The sequence below is a fragment of the Conger conger genome, chromosome 6 (genome assembly GCF_963514075.1).
Source record: "Conger conger chromosome 6, fConCon1.1, whole genome shotgun sequence".
NCBI lineage: Eukaryota > Metazoa > Chordata > Actinopteri > Anguilliformes > Congridae > Conger > Conger conger.
In genome coordinates, this window is record NC_083765.1 from 32662575 (window position 1) to 32683930 (window position 21356).

Here is a 21356-nt window from a genome sequence, read left to right on the forward strand (position 1 = left end):
ATTCCATAGACTGTGTGCAATACAGACTGATGAGTTGACACTGCCTTGTCTTTAAGGCACATCAATACAGCACCTCTGCCTTATTAATCTCTATAAACAGCTGATAGGCTGTTTGAATTGTATGAAGTAGATAGTAGATATCACCATTCATAGGTTTATTTAACATTGTATCTACCAGTGATTTTTTACAGTTCTCTTTACTTTGGAAAGTAGAACACTTTTTTTCCTTTTAGCAATGCACTTTGAGCATACATTATTTTTCATAAAATCTCAATTACATGTGTGCATAAGTGGGACTGCAACACTCCATGTTGTATCATTTACACATTATAGTTTAGCACATACATTGGAACTAAAAATCTATACACATAATCGTTCAGCCAAGACAAACTTCCATTTATTTTGGCTCCGGTTTTTATTTTCTTGGTTTTAGTTTTGATATTGTCACTTCCATTACAGTGTAAAGAGCATGTTAGAACTGTGCCGAATTCAAAAGGGACATGAGCTTGAGCTGTGAGCCAAACAGAAGTTTCCCAGTGTTCCCGCCCTGACAGTTGTCACTCTCATCCGCTGCTTCCTGTGCCTGCGAGCCGTTCACATCCGTGGAGCTGACACAAACGACCCTGAGCGCTACGCTGCCAAAGCGGGTCACAGTGCGCTTTAAATCACTCCCAGACACAACTCTGCTTCACGGGAAACTGAAAGAAGGTCTCCCACAAGGAGCTTTTTTTCCTTCCGCGCAAAGACAACACATTTCTGCGTGACGATAGCGATAGCCGACAGCGCTACCCTCCCGTGACTGAACTGAATCAGAGCAATTGCAGCCGTGCAACCAGCTAAAGATGATCAGACCATTAAAATGATCTTTTATTGAAATAATCTGTGGGCTTTCAGTGACAATGATCAGTGATGTTAATGTTGTTAATACGAACAAAGAAACCAACTTTTGCGAATACTTTTGGTGGACGGCCCAAAGCTACTATTTGTCCCGAAGTGCCGCTGTCACAATACCTTTTACAAATTTTGAATACAGGAGAATGCAACACCACAGTAATAACCCATTTGATAACATTCTACTGAAAACAAAACAACAAAACAACCAAAAACAAATAATTCACAAATATGAAGTGCAATTTATTGACTGAACATAGAATATTATAATATTGTTGACCATTCATAAATAAATTCATAAATGATTTACAATGTTGTTACTTGTGGGCAGAAAGAGGAAACATGGCTATTTTAAGGAGTGATACTGAAACTACAGAAAATTGTCACACCTCATGATGCAAAAAATAAAACGGACAATACATAAGGGTTACAAATATATTGCATATATATTTGGATGAAATACACATACACACATTTTTATGTACAAACCTCACAATACAGATAATACAAACATGATTAACTGAGTAATGATAGTTTTGCTGTACAGTTTAAGTACATGTTTCACAGTTGCAACAGTTATAAAGCTTTGGCTGGATGCATTATTATATGCAGTTTCTCATTCACTTTGACACAAATTTACATTCACTTTCCTTTGGTAAGATTAGCAGGTATCTTTTTGTCTGTGATTCCATTTCCCATGGCATTTGAGAGCTTACTTTAGATGCGTAGAGTGTTAATTAATTTTTAAAAATGTATTTAGTCTCCCCAGTTTGGAATACCCAACCAAATATGAGTGTTTATATACGTATACTGTAAGTGTTTACTTACACCTCCACTATTGTTACGGGAGAGTACAGACAAGCACATGCTGACTCCAAAGTGTGAGAGACTGTTCTTACTGCACACCAGGTCTGGCTTTCACAGACATAAGCTTGGGGATGGCACTTCATGCGTGAGGCAGATTCACAGGCAGACTAATGGATGCTTGACTGCTTGTTCGTCCCACTGGGCAATCGATTCAGTTCAATTCAATTCAACTGATCATCCAATGGAAGTTGCTGGTGCTTGATAAAGTATGATCATTTGGCATTTTGAAACTCTCCCATCCCTCTGTGATGCTGCAGCTAACTGTGCACCATTTTTCAGGGCTACCAGCCACAGTTTGCACTAGCATGGTCCAGATTCAATACCAGACATAGGGGCCCATCATTGTACTACAGCAGTGCCATGACAGGATAAACCCAAAGGTTTATGAATCACTCACAACATACAGTTCCAATGATACCAGTGCTAAGGAATCAAGGCAGTGGAACACCTTTTCATTTAAACAGAAAGTGATGCATTATGCTCTCTCTTTTACACACATGGCTATACAATGCACTTACAAAGCACATACAAAATATTATGTTGGATTATTCTTATAAGTATGTTTTTAATACAGCATATAACCTTTTATAATCCAAACCCTTATGTGGTTAAAAGAAGAAATGCTCTCCTTTCAGTAGTCCAGGGAGTGTGTACATCTGTGACCGTATGAACAAGCCTAATTTACCTCAGATATGATTGGCTGTATGCATTCATAGACCAAGTGCACAGATGTGTATAAATACCCTGTGTAGTGCATAGAGAATATAGAGGAAGATGCTGGCACAGGGCCCTGGTCAGACAGTAGCATTGGGTTCTTTCATTAGTTGTGACACACAGGCTAATCCACACATCCTTCCTGCTGTTCCCAGCCAGCAGCCTCTCCCTCACCGTGAGCCCACTGATTAGATTTATGCACAGTCCGGCTTCAGGTGTATCCTGTTCCAATCGCTCTCCCCTCCTGTTCCGCCGTGAACAATGCTTTCATCCTCTCAGGAAAAACGCTCACTGCGATATCGGTGCGATCTAGGAAACGCTGTAAGCACATCAGTCCCATTGTCCATGTACTTATACACAATTAGCTTTTTTTCATTGCGTTCGGCTCAGAAGTGCAATGGTGCTCTGCTCAAGCGATTGTGGTCTCAGTGCCTTGTACTGAAAGGGTCAAAATGCCCTCTTGAAATAATAAGAGGCTGAAGCTGGGAGGGGGACCGAAATGGACTCAGTCGCTGTCTTTCCGTTGGCTGTGGTCCGCCTGGTGGTTGTTGGGATCCTGGTTCTTCCAGTGCTGGATGCTTGTGCCGTTCTGCGGTGTACCGTTTGCCAACATACCAGAGTAACACCAACAACACAGGCAAGACTGCAAGGGAGATAGAGATATATTTGTTTTTATCATGCTTTGGCAATATGTACAGGATCTATGTACACCATGCCAATAAAGCTCATTTGGATTGAAGAGTGAGAAACCATCAAGTGTAGTACTTAGCAGCTGTAGCACACTGTTTAGACTTCTGCCATGATTACAGAGAAGAGAGGTGTAAACATTTGAAGTCATTATTTGCTCCATGTACCACATGTATACTGTTTAGACTTCTGCCATGATTACAGAGAAGAGAGCTGAAAACAATCACAGTATTCTTTCTTCCATAGACCACATGCACATATGCCATGTTGTGTTGTCTTCCAGTGTTTTGAAATGGCACTCAGTATTTTCATGATAAACTGTACTGTATATCAATTGTGATTAGATGTGGGCCTGTATAGACCTGCTGAATATTTTGGCTTTAAGTTTCACAGTGAAAGTGAAAGCAGATTGGTTTGTTGGCATTACTGCTTAGTAAAAGCTTTCTGTAGCAGTGACATTGTATAGTCCCAGCACCCTTTAATATGCCAACTTGGACTTGTGAGTGAATGCTATTGCGGGTTTGGAAGGATAGAGAATGGGACTGTTTTTATCTCTCTCCAGGGCCCTCTGACAGAATGCAGCATGTGACATCAGTCTGTAACAAATCACCAACCAAGTGTGGTTTTCTCAGAAGAATGTTCTCAACATGCTTCATCGTCCCACAGTTTTCAGAGTTCCATGGGTAGGGGGTTGAAAGGAATGAGGCATTTGTTATCTGATCAGTCAAGCCGAGCGAGAAAATAGACTTTTGTCCTTCACAGCAAAAAGCAAGAAGAGACCTACCTTGAAACAATTTTTGAATTTCTTGCTGACAAAATAGAGGATGAAGGGGTTGATGCAGGAATTCACGGTGGCCAAATTAAGGCCCAAGTGGTCAAGCACCAACAGGAAGCTAAAATAAAGAGAATGTCAGTAAATATCAACTGCAGTGTTACCTCATAGTGGTTCCAAAATGAAAACAAAGGCTGGGATGTATGTGACAGGTGCCAGGGCGGTACTAATGCAGTTATTTTAATTATCAAAGCAATTATTTTACAGTCTTCCTCTTAAATATAAAGCCACACATCCAAGAGGAAACACTACACAGGGGAAAACACATTGAAATACAGCAGAGTTGTCAAATCCAGGGGCCAGAATCCTGCTATGTGTTTCTTCCACCCGTGAAGCTAGCTGATTTCAGAAATTAATTCTACCTCCTGACTGAAGAATTGTGCTAGCTAGCAAATCAAGGTGATTGGAACAAAATCCCAGGGAGGACCATAACTTTCTAGACCAGGGTTTTACACCTCTGACAGTGGCATTATCTGTACTGTTCATTTGATAGGCATTCTGCCAATTTTCATAAATTGTAATAATCTTCTGCCACGCTTTTGAGCTACTGTACCAGTAGCTCTGCTTTAGAGAGGTCGTATGTTAGTACATATGTTAGTTTCAGAATATGTCCATACAAATCTAAGCTGTTGTTTCACAATCCTCTCTGTTGGGCTATGGTTTGATGACTCTCACTTTACTTACTTCAAAAGTTCGCACCGGTCAGCATTCAGTGGGTTGTATAGAATCCATTTCAGGATGCGGCCAATGTGCAGAGGTAGCCAGCACAGAGCAAATATCAGCACCAAGCAGAAGACTGCTTTAGCCACCTCCCGTCTCTGGAAGAAACCAACTGCTGGTTAAATACCGTCATCAGAGAGATTACTGTGTCAGAGGCAATATACCGGATAGAGAATGTAATGACACAGGAAACTCAAATAAGAGTTTTCAGGACTGACTGAACTTTTGACATTTTGGATGAGGGAAAGGAACTTGGTTAATGCTGCAGCTGTTTAGCAGCCCTCCCAGGGCCTCTGGCCTAATGTGTTTCTTTATATGCTTCTTGATGCAGTTTGCAAATGGGCTGTTATATAACACTACAAGTTCTTTGTGATTGTGCCTATGAGTATACTGGGAAGCAGGTGCTCATATGGTCTTACCTGTTTAAGATGTTCGCTGAGAGCAATCCTCAGACTGCCTTTCCTGTGGTTGAGCATCTTAATTGTCATGAGCGTGTAAAAGATGGCTGTACAGGCCAAGGGCATACAGAAGTAAAACCCAAAGTACCACCAGTCCTTCGCATTCACATAAAACTGGAGGGAAGAGCGGAGAGTTAGAGACTGGTCCACAAAGAGTCAGCTCAACCAGCACAGTGATATTTTGCAACCTCCTAGCACCATCATATGAAATAATTCAATATTTTGTCCATTTTCTTTCCTGTAGGTTTCTTTACAGAATTAGACAGAGGGGCGTTCCATGCCAACCCCAGGAGGTTAGACTACAGCACCTCTCTTTTTATGTCAGTTGGTAGACAATTATGAGATAAAAATTTAGAGAGAATTTGAGCTTCATACTCCATTTTGTTTTCCCAGTATCCTTCATACATCTTTACATATGATGAGTTGTGATTGGCAATTGCCATTACCAGTATTCTCACTGAGGACTATTCCACTTTTTAAACAGGGTATAATCTATTACTGCATATATCCTTGATGGACACACACATCTGCATTCTCTTCCTGGTTTTAGTATCTAAAACGCCCCAAAAAAGGTTTATTTTTTTAAGTTCCTCACCCTGCCCCAAGAGACCAACTCCTCTTCCCCTCCAGCTTGCTGTGTTAACATTTAGCAACATCATCTGATAATTTTGCAAAAACATACGTCAATCGTTTTACAAACATCTTGGAAATATGGCAGTGGAAACATACCAAAACTGCAATCCAACTGCTGTAGGAGTCACCCATTTTCTGGTGCTGGCTAGTAGTTACTTTCGTGAGTTATTTTCATTTTCTGACATTTCAAGATGTTTTTCCTCGATTTTGGTTTGCAGCAGAGCAAACTTCCACAGGGTTGATTGGTGGGTGATTTTGTTCACCTCCAGCTCAGGGTGTGGGAGCTGGCTCTTAATTGGTAATTGAAAGCAGCCTGGTGCATTTCCCTCTTGGCCAATCAGGGTGTGCCAAAGCACTTTCTTTTGGGCTTAAAAGAGCTGGTAACCTCAATGCCTGGTTGATTACGGCATGGCATGTGAAATGCTGAGCCTTTAGGGCCTCTTGCAAATGCTTTGCTCCCGTTGCAGTCATATTTGAGTCACTATTTTGCATCCAACGATTGGTCTTGACCTGCAGGTTTTATTTGTTTCGATACAGAAACCCTGTATTGATATTCTTATATTTGTTTCCTTTATTGTAGAGAAGCTTGTTAATTACTATTGAAGAGGCATTTGTAGATACATATTTGATGCCAGATATTAATTCTACATACAAAACTACTTGTAGGTACACATTTTCACAGATTTAGAACTTTTCCTTACAAAGTTGTGGTTTGTAAGTTCAAATTGCTCTTTTGGCAAAGCAAAAAGGAGTATGAAGCTAAAATGTTCAGGAGTTCTATATTTCAGCTTTGTCTGCCAACACACAGGAAGAGAGAAATCCAAGAGGTGCTCTGGTGCATGGAATGGCCCCAGAGTTTGCTACTATGAAGAAGTTCGAGAAGATGCGACGTGAAGCAAAAGACACCATTACGATTTAGACCAACAGATAGAGACTATTTGGATCTTCCTATGCCATATACTCTGCACAATCAGTAAACCCCTAAATACATGCTACCACTCCAGAAACACAGTGAAAAACTCAATTTCCCTTTAAATCAGGTTAGCACATGTTCCATATGCATTTGCTTCATATTTCCTGTGGTTTAGTCTTGGCACCATGCACTAGGATATGGGCACATCTGACTCTGCTCTGAAAAGACACACATCCAACCCTCCGGTGCTGAACTGTCAACCTGCAATCAATTAACAACCCCCATTGTCTATGAATAAGGACAGTGTTTAAAGTTTTTTTTTGCCCCAAAGAACTTCAGCCTAGTTTGCTTTCTTGTTTTTGTATATGCGTTCTGGGAGTTTGTTTAAAGTTCAAACGACAATGCTGTCTGGCCAATGCAAGCGCTGACAATGCAAAAAAAAAAAAGAAAGAAAATGTTGATTCTTTGGGAAAATCTGTGAATGTCCTTCACAGGTGGGTCCTTTTTTGTGTTTATGTGTAGTATACAGCACATTTTAAAAAATGTTAATAAACTGTCATTCGGAGGTTACATGGGTTTGTATTACTCTTAGAGTCATACAGTTAAAAGTAGATTTTGCCAGAGTTGATTTTGCAGTGTAGGTGGGCTTCTGACTGGTGTGCACATAGCTGGAGACATAAGCAGCAGTATGTTGCTTAATATGGATTCATAGGCTGACATGCGACCAGGAATTTGTACTTTTGAAAGTGTCCCAATATGTTGATATTTACAATTGAAATATAATACATTTCCATACTATATAAAATGTCCATATCGTGATATATCTCAAAGCCCCGGGAACTGTTCCTGTTTTATAATAATCATGTTGTATCATCGCTTTATTGTTTAAAACACTGTATGCATGCAATCACTTGTGACAGAGTTAAGTTGCTTTGTTTTCCATGAGAGTAGAAAAGTTGTGAATGGATAAGTCTTGTGACCGGTCTCTAACAATGCAGTCGTGCGCTTTTCCTGTGGACCTGCCCTCTTTACCCTGGCTCTTTCATGATGACACAAGTCCGTTCCCATAGCTCTGCTGCCTCTATTTCTGGAGTAAGTGGATTCACTTTAAGCCCACATGAAATATATTAACCGTTTAAGGTGTAAGATGGTTGCATGCACAACTTCTCACAGCTTGGCTGTTAGCTGATTACAATGAACATTCTAATGCAGATGTAACAATAACTACTGGTCATTGAAAGCAATGTAGTTCTAGAACAGGGAAGTGTAGTTCAGGGAAATGGCGAGGAAGAGACCTCACACAGAGAATGCTTGTCAAATAAAACAGAATATTTTCTAGCTTTGAGTAAGGAAGGTGTGGGAATGCCTATATTCTGAGTAAACTTAATAATACAGTTGGGATAATTTCCAAAGCTGGCATTTTACATAGTTTTTTCCCCTCGATTTTCATATTGGAAAACAATATGAAAAAATGTAATTTAAGTTGCATTTATTTCATCCTGAAATCAATTATAATTTTCAACCGTCTCAATCACATGTTCTTGTTTTAAAAGATTTTATTTCTGCTCATTGTGGCATGTGAGCTGTTTACTAATAGAATGGTGCTATTTTACCAATTATCCTACAGGAATGAAATGCATACTTCCAGTAGGATAATTGGTAATATCCATCCATCCATCCATCCGCTTATCCTGAACAGGGTGACAGGGGGGCTGGAGCCTATCCCTGCATACACTGGGCGAAAGGCAGGAATACACCCTGGACAGGTCGCCAGTCCATCGCAGGGCACACACACCATTCACTCACACACTCATACCTACGGGCAATTTAGACTCTCCAATCAGCCTAACATGCATGTCTTTGGACTGTGGGAGGAAACCGGAGTACCCGGAAGAAACCCACTCAAACACGGGGAGAACAACTACCCACTGCACCATCCGTGCTGCCTAATTGGTAATAGTTTATATTTAATGTGAGGTAGGTTGACAGGTGTGACATTACAGAGGCACCATTTTGAAATAGATAAGTGTAAATAGTACTTTACCTCCATGGCGGGGCTCTTTGGTTTGAGCATGCAGGTATTAATTGACGTGTTGCTGTGTTCGAAGCGGTACATGTCAAAACAGATGGTATCAGGCACAGCCAGGATAATGGCTAGTACCCAGATGGTGACTATCTTGATGGCTGTCAGCACTGGTATGCCCACTCCCTGCACTCTGCTCCAAGACGCCACTGCCCTGTACCTGTGACAGAACACACAAGAACGCGGCATCATTAACCCTGATTCTATGAGGTAACACACAAGGACATGTCATTATTAAACATGTTCCTATGAACGCACGCAAACGTGCAACCAATCATTAGTACTGTTCCTACGAGGGAACACACAAGATCATGCCATCATTAAGTCTGTTCATATGAGGGAACACACAAGAACATGCCATAATTAAGTCTGTTCCTATGAAGGAACACACAAGAACATGCCATCATTAAGTCTGTTCTTATGAGGGAACGTACATAAACATGCTATCGTTAACCCTGATTCTATGAGGGAACACACAAGAACACGCCATTGTTACTCTGACTAAGCTTTGGAAGTCCTCTGCAGAGATGGTAGAACCTGCCGGAAAGACGACCATCTCAGCAGCACTTTATGGTAGAGTGGCTAGACGGAAACCACTCGAGTAAAAGGCATATAACAGCCCACTTGGAGTTTGCCAAATGGCATTTAAAGGACTGGACTGATGAGACTAAAGTTGAACTATGTGCTCAAAACCTGGCTAATACCATCCCTATGGTGAAGCATGGTGGTGGCAGCATCATGCTATGAGGGTGTGTCTCAGCAGCAACCACAGAGACTGGTCAGAATTGAGGGAAGGACGAATGCAGCCAAATACAGATAGATTTTCCTCAAGGACCTGCTCCAGAGTGCATGCGAATGTTTAGCCTTTCAGCATGAAAATGACCGAAAGCATACAGCCAAGACAATGCTGGAGTGGCTTTGGGGCAAGCCTGTTCTTGAGTGGCCCAGCCATCTGTGGATTTGAATCATAGAACATCTGTGGAGAGACCTGAAGATGGCAGTTCACAGACACTTCCCATCCAGTCTGACGGAACTTGAGAGGAACATCTGCCAGGAACAATGGGATAAACTGCCAAATCCAAGTGTGCAAAACTTAGAAACGTAGAGACTTACCCAAGAAGACTCAAAGCTGTAACTGCTGCCAAATGGGCTTCTACAAAGAATTGAATTAAGGGTCTGAATACTTGCAAATAGAGATGTTTTGACTTTGTCATTATGGGTTATTGATTGGCAAAATGGCAATTATAATGGCAACATAAAATGTTCAAAAAGTGAAGGTGTGTGAATACTTTCTGAAGCCGCTGTACATTGAACAGATTTGAGCCTGTTTGATTCTTTCATGAACTTTTATGGGGTAGTGTATAAACAAGCCTGTGCAGGTGGCTGGATGCTTTGTGAATACAGTTAAGAGTTTATTTAAAGGAGGATACAGTTCTCTGTGACCTCATTACCTTCCCCCACTGCTTACCTCAAACAGCCACAGGCCTGAGTCATATCCTTCCTTTATTATTACTTATTACTCTTTACCGCACAATTGGTCCTGAACCACACCTTCACAGTAGGCGCTGGGCAAAACTAAACCACAACCATAAAAATATGACCATGGAAACTCCCCAAGCTGTGTTTACTTCCTGTTTCCTTTCTCTACAAATATATTCTTTAAATAGTGAAAGAGGTATTGTTACAGCAAAATGAACACTTAAACAAATGTGAATATAGCTTCCATAACCAGTCCTCTTCCAGTGCCCATATGGAATAACACAAGATTATCTCAAATGTGGCACTGAATGTGCAGCATGATTGATCAAGTATATTTGGATGAAATTATAAACTTGATCTGAATTTAAAAAAACTATAGAATAAACATTTAAGACAAGTAACCCTGCAATAAAAATAAATTGGGGCCGCTCATAAATTATTTCTTTTCTGCTGAATATTGATATGTATTCCATCGCATGCAAACTATCAAAGAATGAAGTCAACTCACAGAAAGCACATTGAAATAAATGTAATGTAATATGAAGAATTATGATTCCTATTTCTTAGCTGTGGCAGCAGAAAAAACAGCCTCATCAAAATATATCTTCCAATTTGTAACCAACTTTTTTTTTTTCTAGCTTCAAAGATAAGTACTATCTCAATTACCAGCAGGAAAATAAACACTTATTTGCCCACAGTTTACATGCAAGTTTATAAGAGAGCCTGCTTAGATATACATACACATACTGTACCTGTCCACACTGAGGGCCATTAGACTGAATACAGTGATTCCCAATGAGGACTTCTGTAGGAATGGGACCAGTTTGCAGAGGACGAGACCAAAGTAATAGTCTGCAAAGGGCCACTGCATCCTCTGGAGCTACAGAGAGAGGAATGGTAGGATTGCTCATTACGTTTCCATTCGAAAGTCACAGAAGATGTACTTGTGTGGGTAAAAAAATTGCTTTTTTGGGAACATAAAACACCCAGGATAGATGTCTCCATATAGCTGTTTGTAGATGTGTCCCCTTGAGTATGGTGCTTCATCTCATTTCATACATGCTGTGGATTCAGAAGTCAGTAGAGCTCTAGCAGTAAATAATATTTTCCCTTAAAACACAGATCTGCATCTCCACATCCTTATACTCCTCAGTAGTCTTAAGCGCCCAGGCAACTCCAGTGTTTTCTGTGGTTTTTCAAAAGATTCTATCCCATACAACAGTCATTAAGACATGTAGCTGTGGTAACAGCAAGGTCAGTCCAGAGCTTTGTAGCTGTGTTTGTGTCTTTATTTCTGGTGACAGGCACAACTTCTCTGCTGGCTGAGATACAGTGCTGTTGGCTACACTTTGTGATTCTGTTAAAATACTTGCAGTGAGGGATTACTCTGCCCTTAACTCCTCTATCCTCTTTTGGCTCAGGGACCTGAGCAGGGCTGTAAGCAAGGGGTTAGACTCCATTACTGACCCATTAGGTGACTATTTAGCCCTTGGGTTGAAGGTCTGTGGGCTGAAAAGCTGTTTCCCAGCAGCTGGGTGTGGACTAAGACTGTGGACATTTGGAGAAACAACTCCGCTGACGTGTGGAGCGCTGGCTTCCAGAGAAATGCTCTTCACTAAATTTGACTGGCGTTTCCTTTGTCTCCTGCAGGAAAAATGGCTTTGCCCTCCAAAGATTCCGCCAGGCCTCTAGTTTGGCATAATTCCCTGAACATTAATTGCCTTTTCCCTGGAAGGGCTTGTCCAAATCCTTTCGGATGGGTGTTTAGATAACTCTTCACTGTCACATCCTGCCTCTTTACTTACATGGACATCTCCAGTTAATTACAACATCATGGGATGCACATTATAGGTGGCCATTTTATGGCTGTTAAATAGTGCATGGAAAGGATTCATTTTGGCTTTGTAATATGTATGGGGTGCACCACATTCAAACATTACAAGTAAAGTATTAAAAAGTGACCTGCTATTTTCTATATACTACTTTTCTATACTAGACTATACTATTTCTATACTATACTATTTTTCTATATTCTATATTTTTTCAAGTAAGAGGTGATTTTAAATTTAAATCCATTTAAATCATTTAAATCCAGAGCACTGGAGGAAGTCAACATCTGAGTCCTCTTTGGTCTTTATCTAGTATTGCAACCCAAACACAGAGGATATAGGCTGATAGCCAGCCAACCTCAATTTAAGTTGTTATGTTCTTTGCATGGCCATGGTCATGGAGGGGGGGGGGTGTACTTATGGTGTGTTGCCTCCACATGGCCTTCTACTGCCCCTGAGCCAAGATGGCATGACAAGATTAAGGGCAGTGTGACCTCTTTTTGAAAAGAATCACAAAGTTGAATGACACCCCCACCCCCAATCTGAGTCACTTGTCTCACTGACTGAGACACAAGCTTTTCTTACTGTCAGGAAGGAGAGGAAATGTTCAAATGTCCAGTAAATGTACAGGGTGATAATATTATTTGGTATAGAAATGCCAACTAAATCAGATCTTAAGTATGGTTATAGAGATTACTAATTTTGTCATGCCAACAAAACAGTGTGCACCAGTGTCTGGAGACTTAAATCAACACTCCTGCCTTCAAAATATCAATAGCCACTTTCGACCTGATTACAACCACAACGTTTATTTCCAGACACTAAAAGCCAGAAGTGCAGAAAAGTCTGTCCATGATTAGATAGTGTACACATTTTAAGATCTGCAAATGCATGTCACAATGGACATGGCTGGGAGGACTTGTGTTGTAATTCTGGAAATGTAGCTGCAGTGTATACTTCAGGGGTAATGTGGCAGTTCACGTGCAATTTGTATGCAATCAGTGCCTCTCAGTATATATTAATGCTGCATTTTTTTATCTGACCCTTTGAAAATAATGTACTCCTATGCATACAGTAAGATGTAAACAAACCTCAAAGAACAGTACAATGTTCACCAGGGGAAGAATTAACATGAACAATTTAGATGATGAATTAACTGTCTGATAAATTAACTGGCTAATAATTCAAATTAGTACAGTCATGAGAGGCAATTCACCCAGGGCCAGGAATATCACATTACATTTCTTCCTTATATTGGATCCCCATTATCAGTTTGGCATAAAGCTGAACATTTGCTTCCTGACATCCACCCTGTTTTAGGCCTGGAATCTGTAAGCTGCACCCCTTAACTAGATGCAAGTGTTTTGTTTTTTTCACAAACAACAATCATCAATAATCACAATGGCCAGGGGAAAAACATCAAACAAGCATTTTTTTGAAAGACATTTGTTGGATGAAGTGAATGCTTTGGAAGCCTTTCTTGTAGCTTAAAAGTCTAATAATTGTATTTGTATTTTGATATGTTCTACTGACAAGGGCATATGATTGTGCATCCTATTCAAGTTCAGCATCAGATTCTTAGATTGCTTTTACTTCTGCATCTGATGCTGATAAATCAGTTTTTGAAGGATAAAAGATAAGATGCTAATCTGGTTATCTATCAATTTTATCTAGTGCCAACGGCAACAATATGTATCTAAAGCCAGAAAAACGAAATAAATCACGAAAACCAATAAAAGTCAGAAAGCAAATTTAAGCACAATGAAAAGTGCAACTTTGCATATCAATGGCATATTGCACTGTTAGCAGTTATTACCCCGAGTAATAATAATAATAATAATAATAATAATAATAATAATTAGCAGCACCGTTACCCCCGGGTCACCACGGTTTTATTAACAGTAAAATGAAAAGCACTGGCTATTAAATAATAGTAATAAATACGTCATAAAAAGTGTCTAATGTTAAATCACTTCAGATAAAAAAGGAATTTTAGATAATGGATAATGGATGATGCTTGAATACTCTGTTTAGGTTTTCACCCCCTGCCCTCTGCCATTGCTTACTTGTTTTTTGTGCTTCACGCATTGCAATAGTTGAGTTACATTTAAAAAATCATTATTAGCCAATACAGACAAACCATATTTCTCATAACACAATGCCCCAGTAAACAGAGACCCATTTTTCAGTTGGGCCAGAAGTTCATATTTAAGGGAAGTGCTTTAACTTGATTAGTCGACCCTGAGAGCTCTACAACAACAAAAAATACTGTGAAAACTTGAACTTTTTACAGACAGTTCCAAATAATTATTTGCAAATAATTATCTAATGTAGCTGAGATGGAAGAACAGCATTCTGCAATTCATTGAACACTACCAAATAATGCATATATGTATAACAAAACAGTATGCTTATTCATTGCTCTTTCTAACATCTTTATGTATAATGTATGAATTCATATTGTATATTTAACATTAATTTAGCTTAATCCAAGTTTTAAGTAAATATAGTCTAAGGGGGGGTCAGATACAAGTTAATCACAGTAAGAGTACACTACTTTTAGGGTAGCATAACTGTAAGCATGTTACATGTAAATTCATGATACCGTAGGCCTAGTGAAACGTGCACTAATCATGAATCGAATAATCTGGTCATGCGTATCTATGTGTTGTATTACTGAAGATAATGGATGTGCACGTGAAACTTGGCAGTTTCAGCCTTTTGGAAAAGGCCAAATGCCTCCTTCTGAGACCACACTACGATTGCTATGTTTATTTTACTTGGCCATATATCAGGGGCTCTCATGGGAAAGACTTCTTTGAGGTCCTGATAGGGATCTGGAAGATTGAGCCGGGGGAAGGGTCTCAGTGCATGCTCTTTGATGGGAATGTGTCCGGTCCTGGCAGTAACGCCCCAAACCCTTACCGTTATTTGTTGAAATGTGGTCCAAGGGCAGCATTAGATGATTGGTTCTATCAGACGCCCAATCAGAAAAAGGAGGAGGCAGGGTCATTATTCAATGCACGCCTGGACAATAGCCTTGTATGCCCATTGCCCAAGTGGCAGGCTAGATGCTCTTCCAATTCACTGCAGTGGTTAGTGCAGTAGTCTCTCTTGCTGGAGCCCTGAGTTAGAGGCTAACTGGATCCCTTCTGTTCATCATTATTTCACTCATTTTTTTCAAATTGGACAATAACACCCCAAGCTGCTTGGACTTATTATTGTTATCAAATATTGCACAATTTAGGTCAAGAGAAGGGAGTTTGGGGGTAGGCAATCTTAATTTCTCTTTTTCAAATTTTCATTTCAACATTATCCCTAAACTCTCCCTCCTTTTTCTGATTGGGTGTCTGATACAACCAATCACTTATCAAGTTGCCCTCAGAATGCCTTTCAATAAATAGAATTCCTACATGCTTGAGATAACACAGATCAATTGCATTAAGTCTTAATAGCTCACTGAATCAGATGGGGATGAGGGGTTCTATCAGACTGATGCAGTGTGCCTGAAAGAACCGTGAAAAAACGTAAAATACTTTCCCCTGTCCTACCTTATAGACATTGACGGGGATGTCGATGATGATGTATATGAGGTCTCCGAGGGCCAGGCTGGCGATGAGGGCGTTGGGGCCGTTCCTCATGCATTTGTGCTTGTAGATAATCCGCAGAAGGGTGGCATTGCCCACTATGCCCACCACAAATACGATGCAGGAGATCACCGTGTTGATGTACTTGAAATGCCTTTTGATGGTAATGCCGGTAGACCTGCTGCATCGAGGCGGTACTTTCTGTACCTTCGTGGGGGGGACCGAGCGTGGGTTAGAGGCTGAAGTGTTCAGGAGCGGGGGGAGGCGAGCCAGGTGTTGGCTGACGTTTAGGACAGGGCCCGAGGAGCTGGCGGAGACCGGTTGGGTGGACGTAGATGACGGGTCAGGGGTAGGGGAGCTGACGGAGTCGGGGATGAAGAGCAGAGAGGCGGCTGAGATGGAGGTGTGGGTTGGAGCTCCGGGGCTGTGTAAGCCGGTGGGCTCATTTGCCATGGCGGTGACTGTGCCTGTGACGTGGGCCATAATATTTGTCTGACACATTCCAGTGCAGGCCGTGTAGATCACCAACCGCAACACGTGCAGGACTGCGGAGGCCATGGCTGTGCACGCTCCGCACTCTGATTACAGGCAAAACCAGATCAGAATCCGCTGAAGAGCTGCTGAGATAGAAAACACAGACATTTATTATTTCTCTAAAAAAAGAGCCTCAGCCAGGTAAACAGGTACAGCCATTGCATCTCTGTATAACTCCATATTCATATAATAATTGTTATTAAAATTATTGTTTATTATTATTATTATTATTATTATTATTATTACTATTATTGTATACTATGCCCCCTGCTGCATTACAGCAATTCACAAAAATTTTTCAACAATTACATATTTTTCAAAACATTATTTTTAACAAAAATATAAAAAGTATCCATGATTTTGATACAAATTTAGTATGTATTATATAGGCTACAAAGTATCAATGTGACAGTTTTCCCATTCTATCATGCCTGAAAAAGACCTGCCTAAAATGGCGGAACGTTGAACTGTAGGATTAAAGTTTGACAGTAAGTGTGCACTGCACCAAGCTGACTGAATGACAGTGATATCCTGACTTCAAACACAGCCATGCTGAAGGGGCACAGATGGCGATGTCATGACTCGTCTCAATCAAACCACAGACACGATGCCCGCTCTGTTGTTTCTGGAAGTGAAGTCATTGTGTGCATGGTGTGGGGATAAATACCATGTTTGTTTTCTGTTTTGACAGTTTGTCTTGTGTGTGGCTTTCATCAGGTCTGCTTTGGCTGGCTGTGTGTCCTCTGTCTCTGATTAAAGCCACAGACCTGACATTTCTCAACACAAATTTGCTTTCGGAACAAAATTAATTCATCTGGACCTGTTTACATATTCAGATGTTTTGAAGAATTTAATACATGAATCAATTATCTAATTTAAAGGCACCTTTGAGTAAATGCAAGTATGGTTTTCAAATCAGGGTTCATAATAGAATATCCAAACATGCAACTATCTGACCTTCAGGCTGTTACTGGAAGTATTGATTTATATTTATATTTATAAAACATAGGAACAGTTTTGCACAAAAAAGAAAAAACAGCAGTTACAGTTATACTTAAAAATAAGAAGTAAACAATTGGTCTTGTATTAGAGGCCACCAAACAAAGAAAAAAGCCTGTGTATTAATATTTTCTTTTTTGACTCACAACACTGTGCATTAAAAATCTCTTTGCCTAGAGTATTTCCTGCTCAAACTCCCAACTGCCATCTTTTACACGAGAAACTATTTAGCAGAGACATCCCTTTGCTTAGCATGACACTTTAGAATTGGCACAGCTCTGGTGGGACCGATGACAGAACGCAAACTGATATATTTATAAATAATAAATGCATTTGGTTTTCACCTACCCTTCCTAAAATGTTTGTCTCCCCTGGAACCAGTTGAAGAAGTTTCGGCTGTTGCCCCGGGACGCGTGAATCACATCACATGAGTAATTAACGGAGTATCAAAGCACATGTCGTCCCTCCTGGTTTGCGTGTCTGTTGTGAGGTGCAGGGCTCTGTGTCTCCCGGTGTCTCGGGGAGGGATTTTTTTCCTTTCTTTTTTTTTTTGTTTAGAGCAGCGGAGCACTTTGACTGGGTGTGATTGTAAATCTCCACCTCCCCTAGTCACCGACGGGGCCCCAGAGGAAGCGCCAGCCTCCACTGCCCTGCCTGCTGACAATCATCTCCGAGTCACGGCTCGCCGGCGTCTGGGAACAACGCAGCTGTTAACGCGCCTCCTTCTCCGAGCTCGCCCCCTGCGCGCGGCAATTTCCTTTGCTAAACGCTCCCGAGTTAAAAATCTAGGGAGAGAGATATAGAAAAGCGGTAGGGAAATCAAATTGCGTGACCAAATCTCCTGTCTTAAACGTTCCGGGATGAAAAGGGAAGCGCAGAAATCAGGATTAGAAGTTTTTACTTTTCCATGCAAATTTTACCATATGCTACACGTTACAATACTGGACTGAGAAGAAAATTCACTCAACTCAACTCATTCACTCAGCTTATTGACAATCTATGAAAAGATTAAACTAATGTCATTTTATAAGTAACCCTGACTAACCTGATTGTCTTAAAAAATTTTAGCATCCTTAAAAAAGTTTAGTTTTCCTTTGTTAATTAATAATGAGATGTGTGGGGGGTTTAGATATAGTTTCACATAGGAATGTGATCAGGCCAATCAAACAAAAATAAAGAAAACAACTGAAACATTTTAAATAAGTATCACAAAATAAAAAAACCTTCTTCGCCAGGTCATGAAAAAATGGAAAAACACATTTCCCTTCATTTCCATTTTGCATCTCGCTGTGTACAAGGAGGTCCTGGGTTCGAATCCCCGTCGGCCGGGGCCTCTCTGTGTGGAGTTTGCATGTTCTCCCCGTGTCTGCGTGGGTTTCCTCCGGGTACTCCGGTTTCCTCCCACAGTCCAAAGACATGCATGTTAGGCTGATTGGAGAGTCTAAATTGTCCGTAGGTATGAGTGTGTGAGTGAATGGTGTGTGTGCCCTGTGATGGACTGGCGACCTGTCCAGGGTGTATTCCTGCCTTTCGCCCAATGTATGCTGGGATAGGCTCCAGCCCCCCTGCGACCCTGATCAGGATAAGCGGGTTCAGATAATGGATGGATGGATGGATGGATCTCGCTGTGTAGTAAGGAGATTGGAGCCTGCATTCAAACGGGTGTGTATAACAGTCAGGTCCGGTCAGGAGCCACGTCCTACTACAGTACAGTCCTTGTACAGTCGCCTATGGCAGACACCTGTTGCACTGCCAGTCCTCCCCTCCCCGAGAGAGCTGTCCATGACCTGTACCTCAATTCAGTGTGGGGTTCTTTAAATGATAACCTATGAAAACCTGATTACCCTTCTACCCTACCTTGGAGGCATACATTTACGAACAGCTTGGTTAGATGCAGAAAATGCAGTATACAGGCAAGCTAGTAAGTAAAGAACGTGACTCTCTCTCTCATCTCTCTCACTACAGATATGTTTGGAAGGAGTTGTCACACATGGCATAAAAGTTTGATTTTAAATTAAAGGACCATACAGTATGTTTATAACGAGGTGGGGTTTTTTTTCCCACTCAACAACTTTTCAAAACAACGAAAAAAGTTCTTAAAAGTAATCAAACGGCTACAGTATTTTCTTTGCATTTACATCACTGTCGCTTATGTTGTAAACTCTGTTTGGGTCTCAAAGGCTTTCCTGACCCTGAATGCTAGGTTTGTGTACTTTGAATAGGTCGTACTCTGACCAACAGGATGAAGCTAAATAAATATGCATGTCCGCTGGCTTGGCTTAGCCACCCAGTAACAACCTGTCCTATAATACAATGATTTCCAGTGTGTTTAGAGGAGTTAAAAGCCAGAGTGTACTGCATACTGCTACTCTTCCAGCATAATACTCATTTCCTGTGTTTTTCCCAAAGCCTAATTTAGCTCCCTCCCTACCCCCTTTTTCAAACCCACCACACCCCCAAGAAAGGTCATTTTTATTGCTTATTTTGGAGCATCATCATTTTGGCAGTGTTAACAGTATGCACAGCGGTAACACATTCCCAGAGGAAAATGTTTCAATTACTGTGCCATGGTCCTAACTGTGAAATCAGTGATAATGTATGCATTTCAAGTGCACTATGACAATGCAGTCTGTCAGGGCCTGAACACAAGCCAATTGAGTGTATTCATTTTGTATTATTTTTCAGTTTTTTCTATTTTTGTTATTATTCAATTATATATCTATTATTTAAAGCATTTATTTGTAAGTAGTGTTAGTATTTCAGCAGTTTTGGTAGTATAAATGATATGTATTTGAAATCTGTATGCTATGTTCTGGTATACTTTATGTACTTTGAACTTTGCGTTCACAAACATTTAAAATAAAACATGTTTTATAACTGTGCATATATGAAATACTGTATAATATAGTGCAGTACATACATGCTTAATAATACTGTAATATTGGCTTAATAACAATGTAAGTTCTGTATAGACAGCATGACCTAATTAGCTAATGCTAATAATTATTGTCAATTCAATTTTAAGGATTGTGTTTTCTTTAATGGAAGGCATCAATATATCATAACTCTTAAATTAGTCATGGTCAACAGTGTTTGATATTTTATTTAACGGAACGTGACTTGCTGATGGAATCTGTTTTCAAAGTCCCTAGGTAGTTCACGGTTTCTATACCATTTTCACTGCAGAGGATTAGTTAGGCTTTGTTAATAAATGCATTAATATATAAATGATGAAACCTTTACCTGGTCCCAGTTGTTTTGACTTTCATGTTGTTGTTGTGTTATTGTTTTGGTCTTAATAACGTATTAATGTCATTCTGTCTGAACTGAAAGATGGCAGGCTGCCTGCTAATTCATCTTCTTGTTCTCTGATGGCGTCTGTAGAAATATGCTGGCTGTATATTAGTGCATCCCCTGTGGGAAATTTAAACCCAGCCTCAGTAGAATGGAAGCCATTTCCTAACTGGGACACTTGCTGAAAAGAATGGAAAAAGAAGTCAGAGGCCATTTTCATTTGTACTGAGATCGTTGCTCCAGCACTGTGAAGTGGCTGCACATCATTGGCTGTGGAATGCTGGCTCAAGACTCATACAGATGGACATGGGGAGATCTTTTCAGTGCAGTAAATTAAAACTATTGTCTTAAATGAAGCTAAAATGAGCTTGGAACCCTATATGGAAGGATCTGTGTGCTCACCTTTGTGTGTGCTCTTGCTGCACACTTCCCAACTGCCTCCCATGCAGTCAATATACTTTACAAAAACATTTTCTATAGTCTGTAGTGAACAAACATTATACATTTCCAAAATTGGACTTGCATGACCAAAGACAAGCATTATGCATGTAATATTGGGTGTATGAGTGAAATGGGCCAGTAAAATCATTGCCACTGTCTTATAAATCATTATATTTTGTGGTCTTGGGAATGCATGTAGATTTACTGCTCTGTATCTTTAGTTGGCTTCTAACACAGAGAGTACGTGACACAAATCTCATCTTTTCCTAGATGTTATACATTTTCAGGAAGCAGTTCATTCTTAACTGGGTGCACACAACATGACAAAGGTCATAAGAGTTCATGTTGTTCTGTCTGTTCAGCCATTGGTAAATGACCGGTCAATTCATTCCAGG

General features: G+C 40.4%; 1 protein-coding gene across 2 annotated transcripts; it reads right to left on the reverse strand.

Moving 5' to 3' along the window:
- Window positions 1–1113: 1113 nt before the first annotated feature.
- On the reverse strand, window positions 1114–17871 carry ednraa (endothelin receptor type Aa). Of its 2 annotated transcripts, none has more exons than XM_061245813.1 (8): window positions 17575–17871; window positions 15658–16310; window positions 11030–11157; window positions 8760–8958; window positions 5131–5283; window positions 4676–4809; window positions 3944–4052; window positions 1114–3115 (listed from the first exon to the last, which is right to left on the reverse strand). In XM_061245813.1, exons 2-8 carry the CDS (start codon window positions 16249–16251, stop codon window positions 2978–2980), a joined length of 1455 nt encoding a protein of 484 aa, XP_061101797.1. In that variant the 5' UTR covers window positions 16252–16310; window positions 17575–17871; the 3' UTR covers window positions 1114–2977. The 2 variants fall into 2 exon arrangements, with proteins under 2 accessions (XP_061101797.1, XP_061101796.1); XM_061245812.1 differs by having other exon boundaries at window positions 15658–16313.
- Window positions 17872–21356: the final 3485 nt, after the last annotated feature.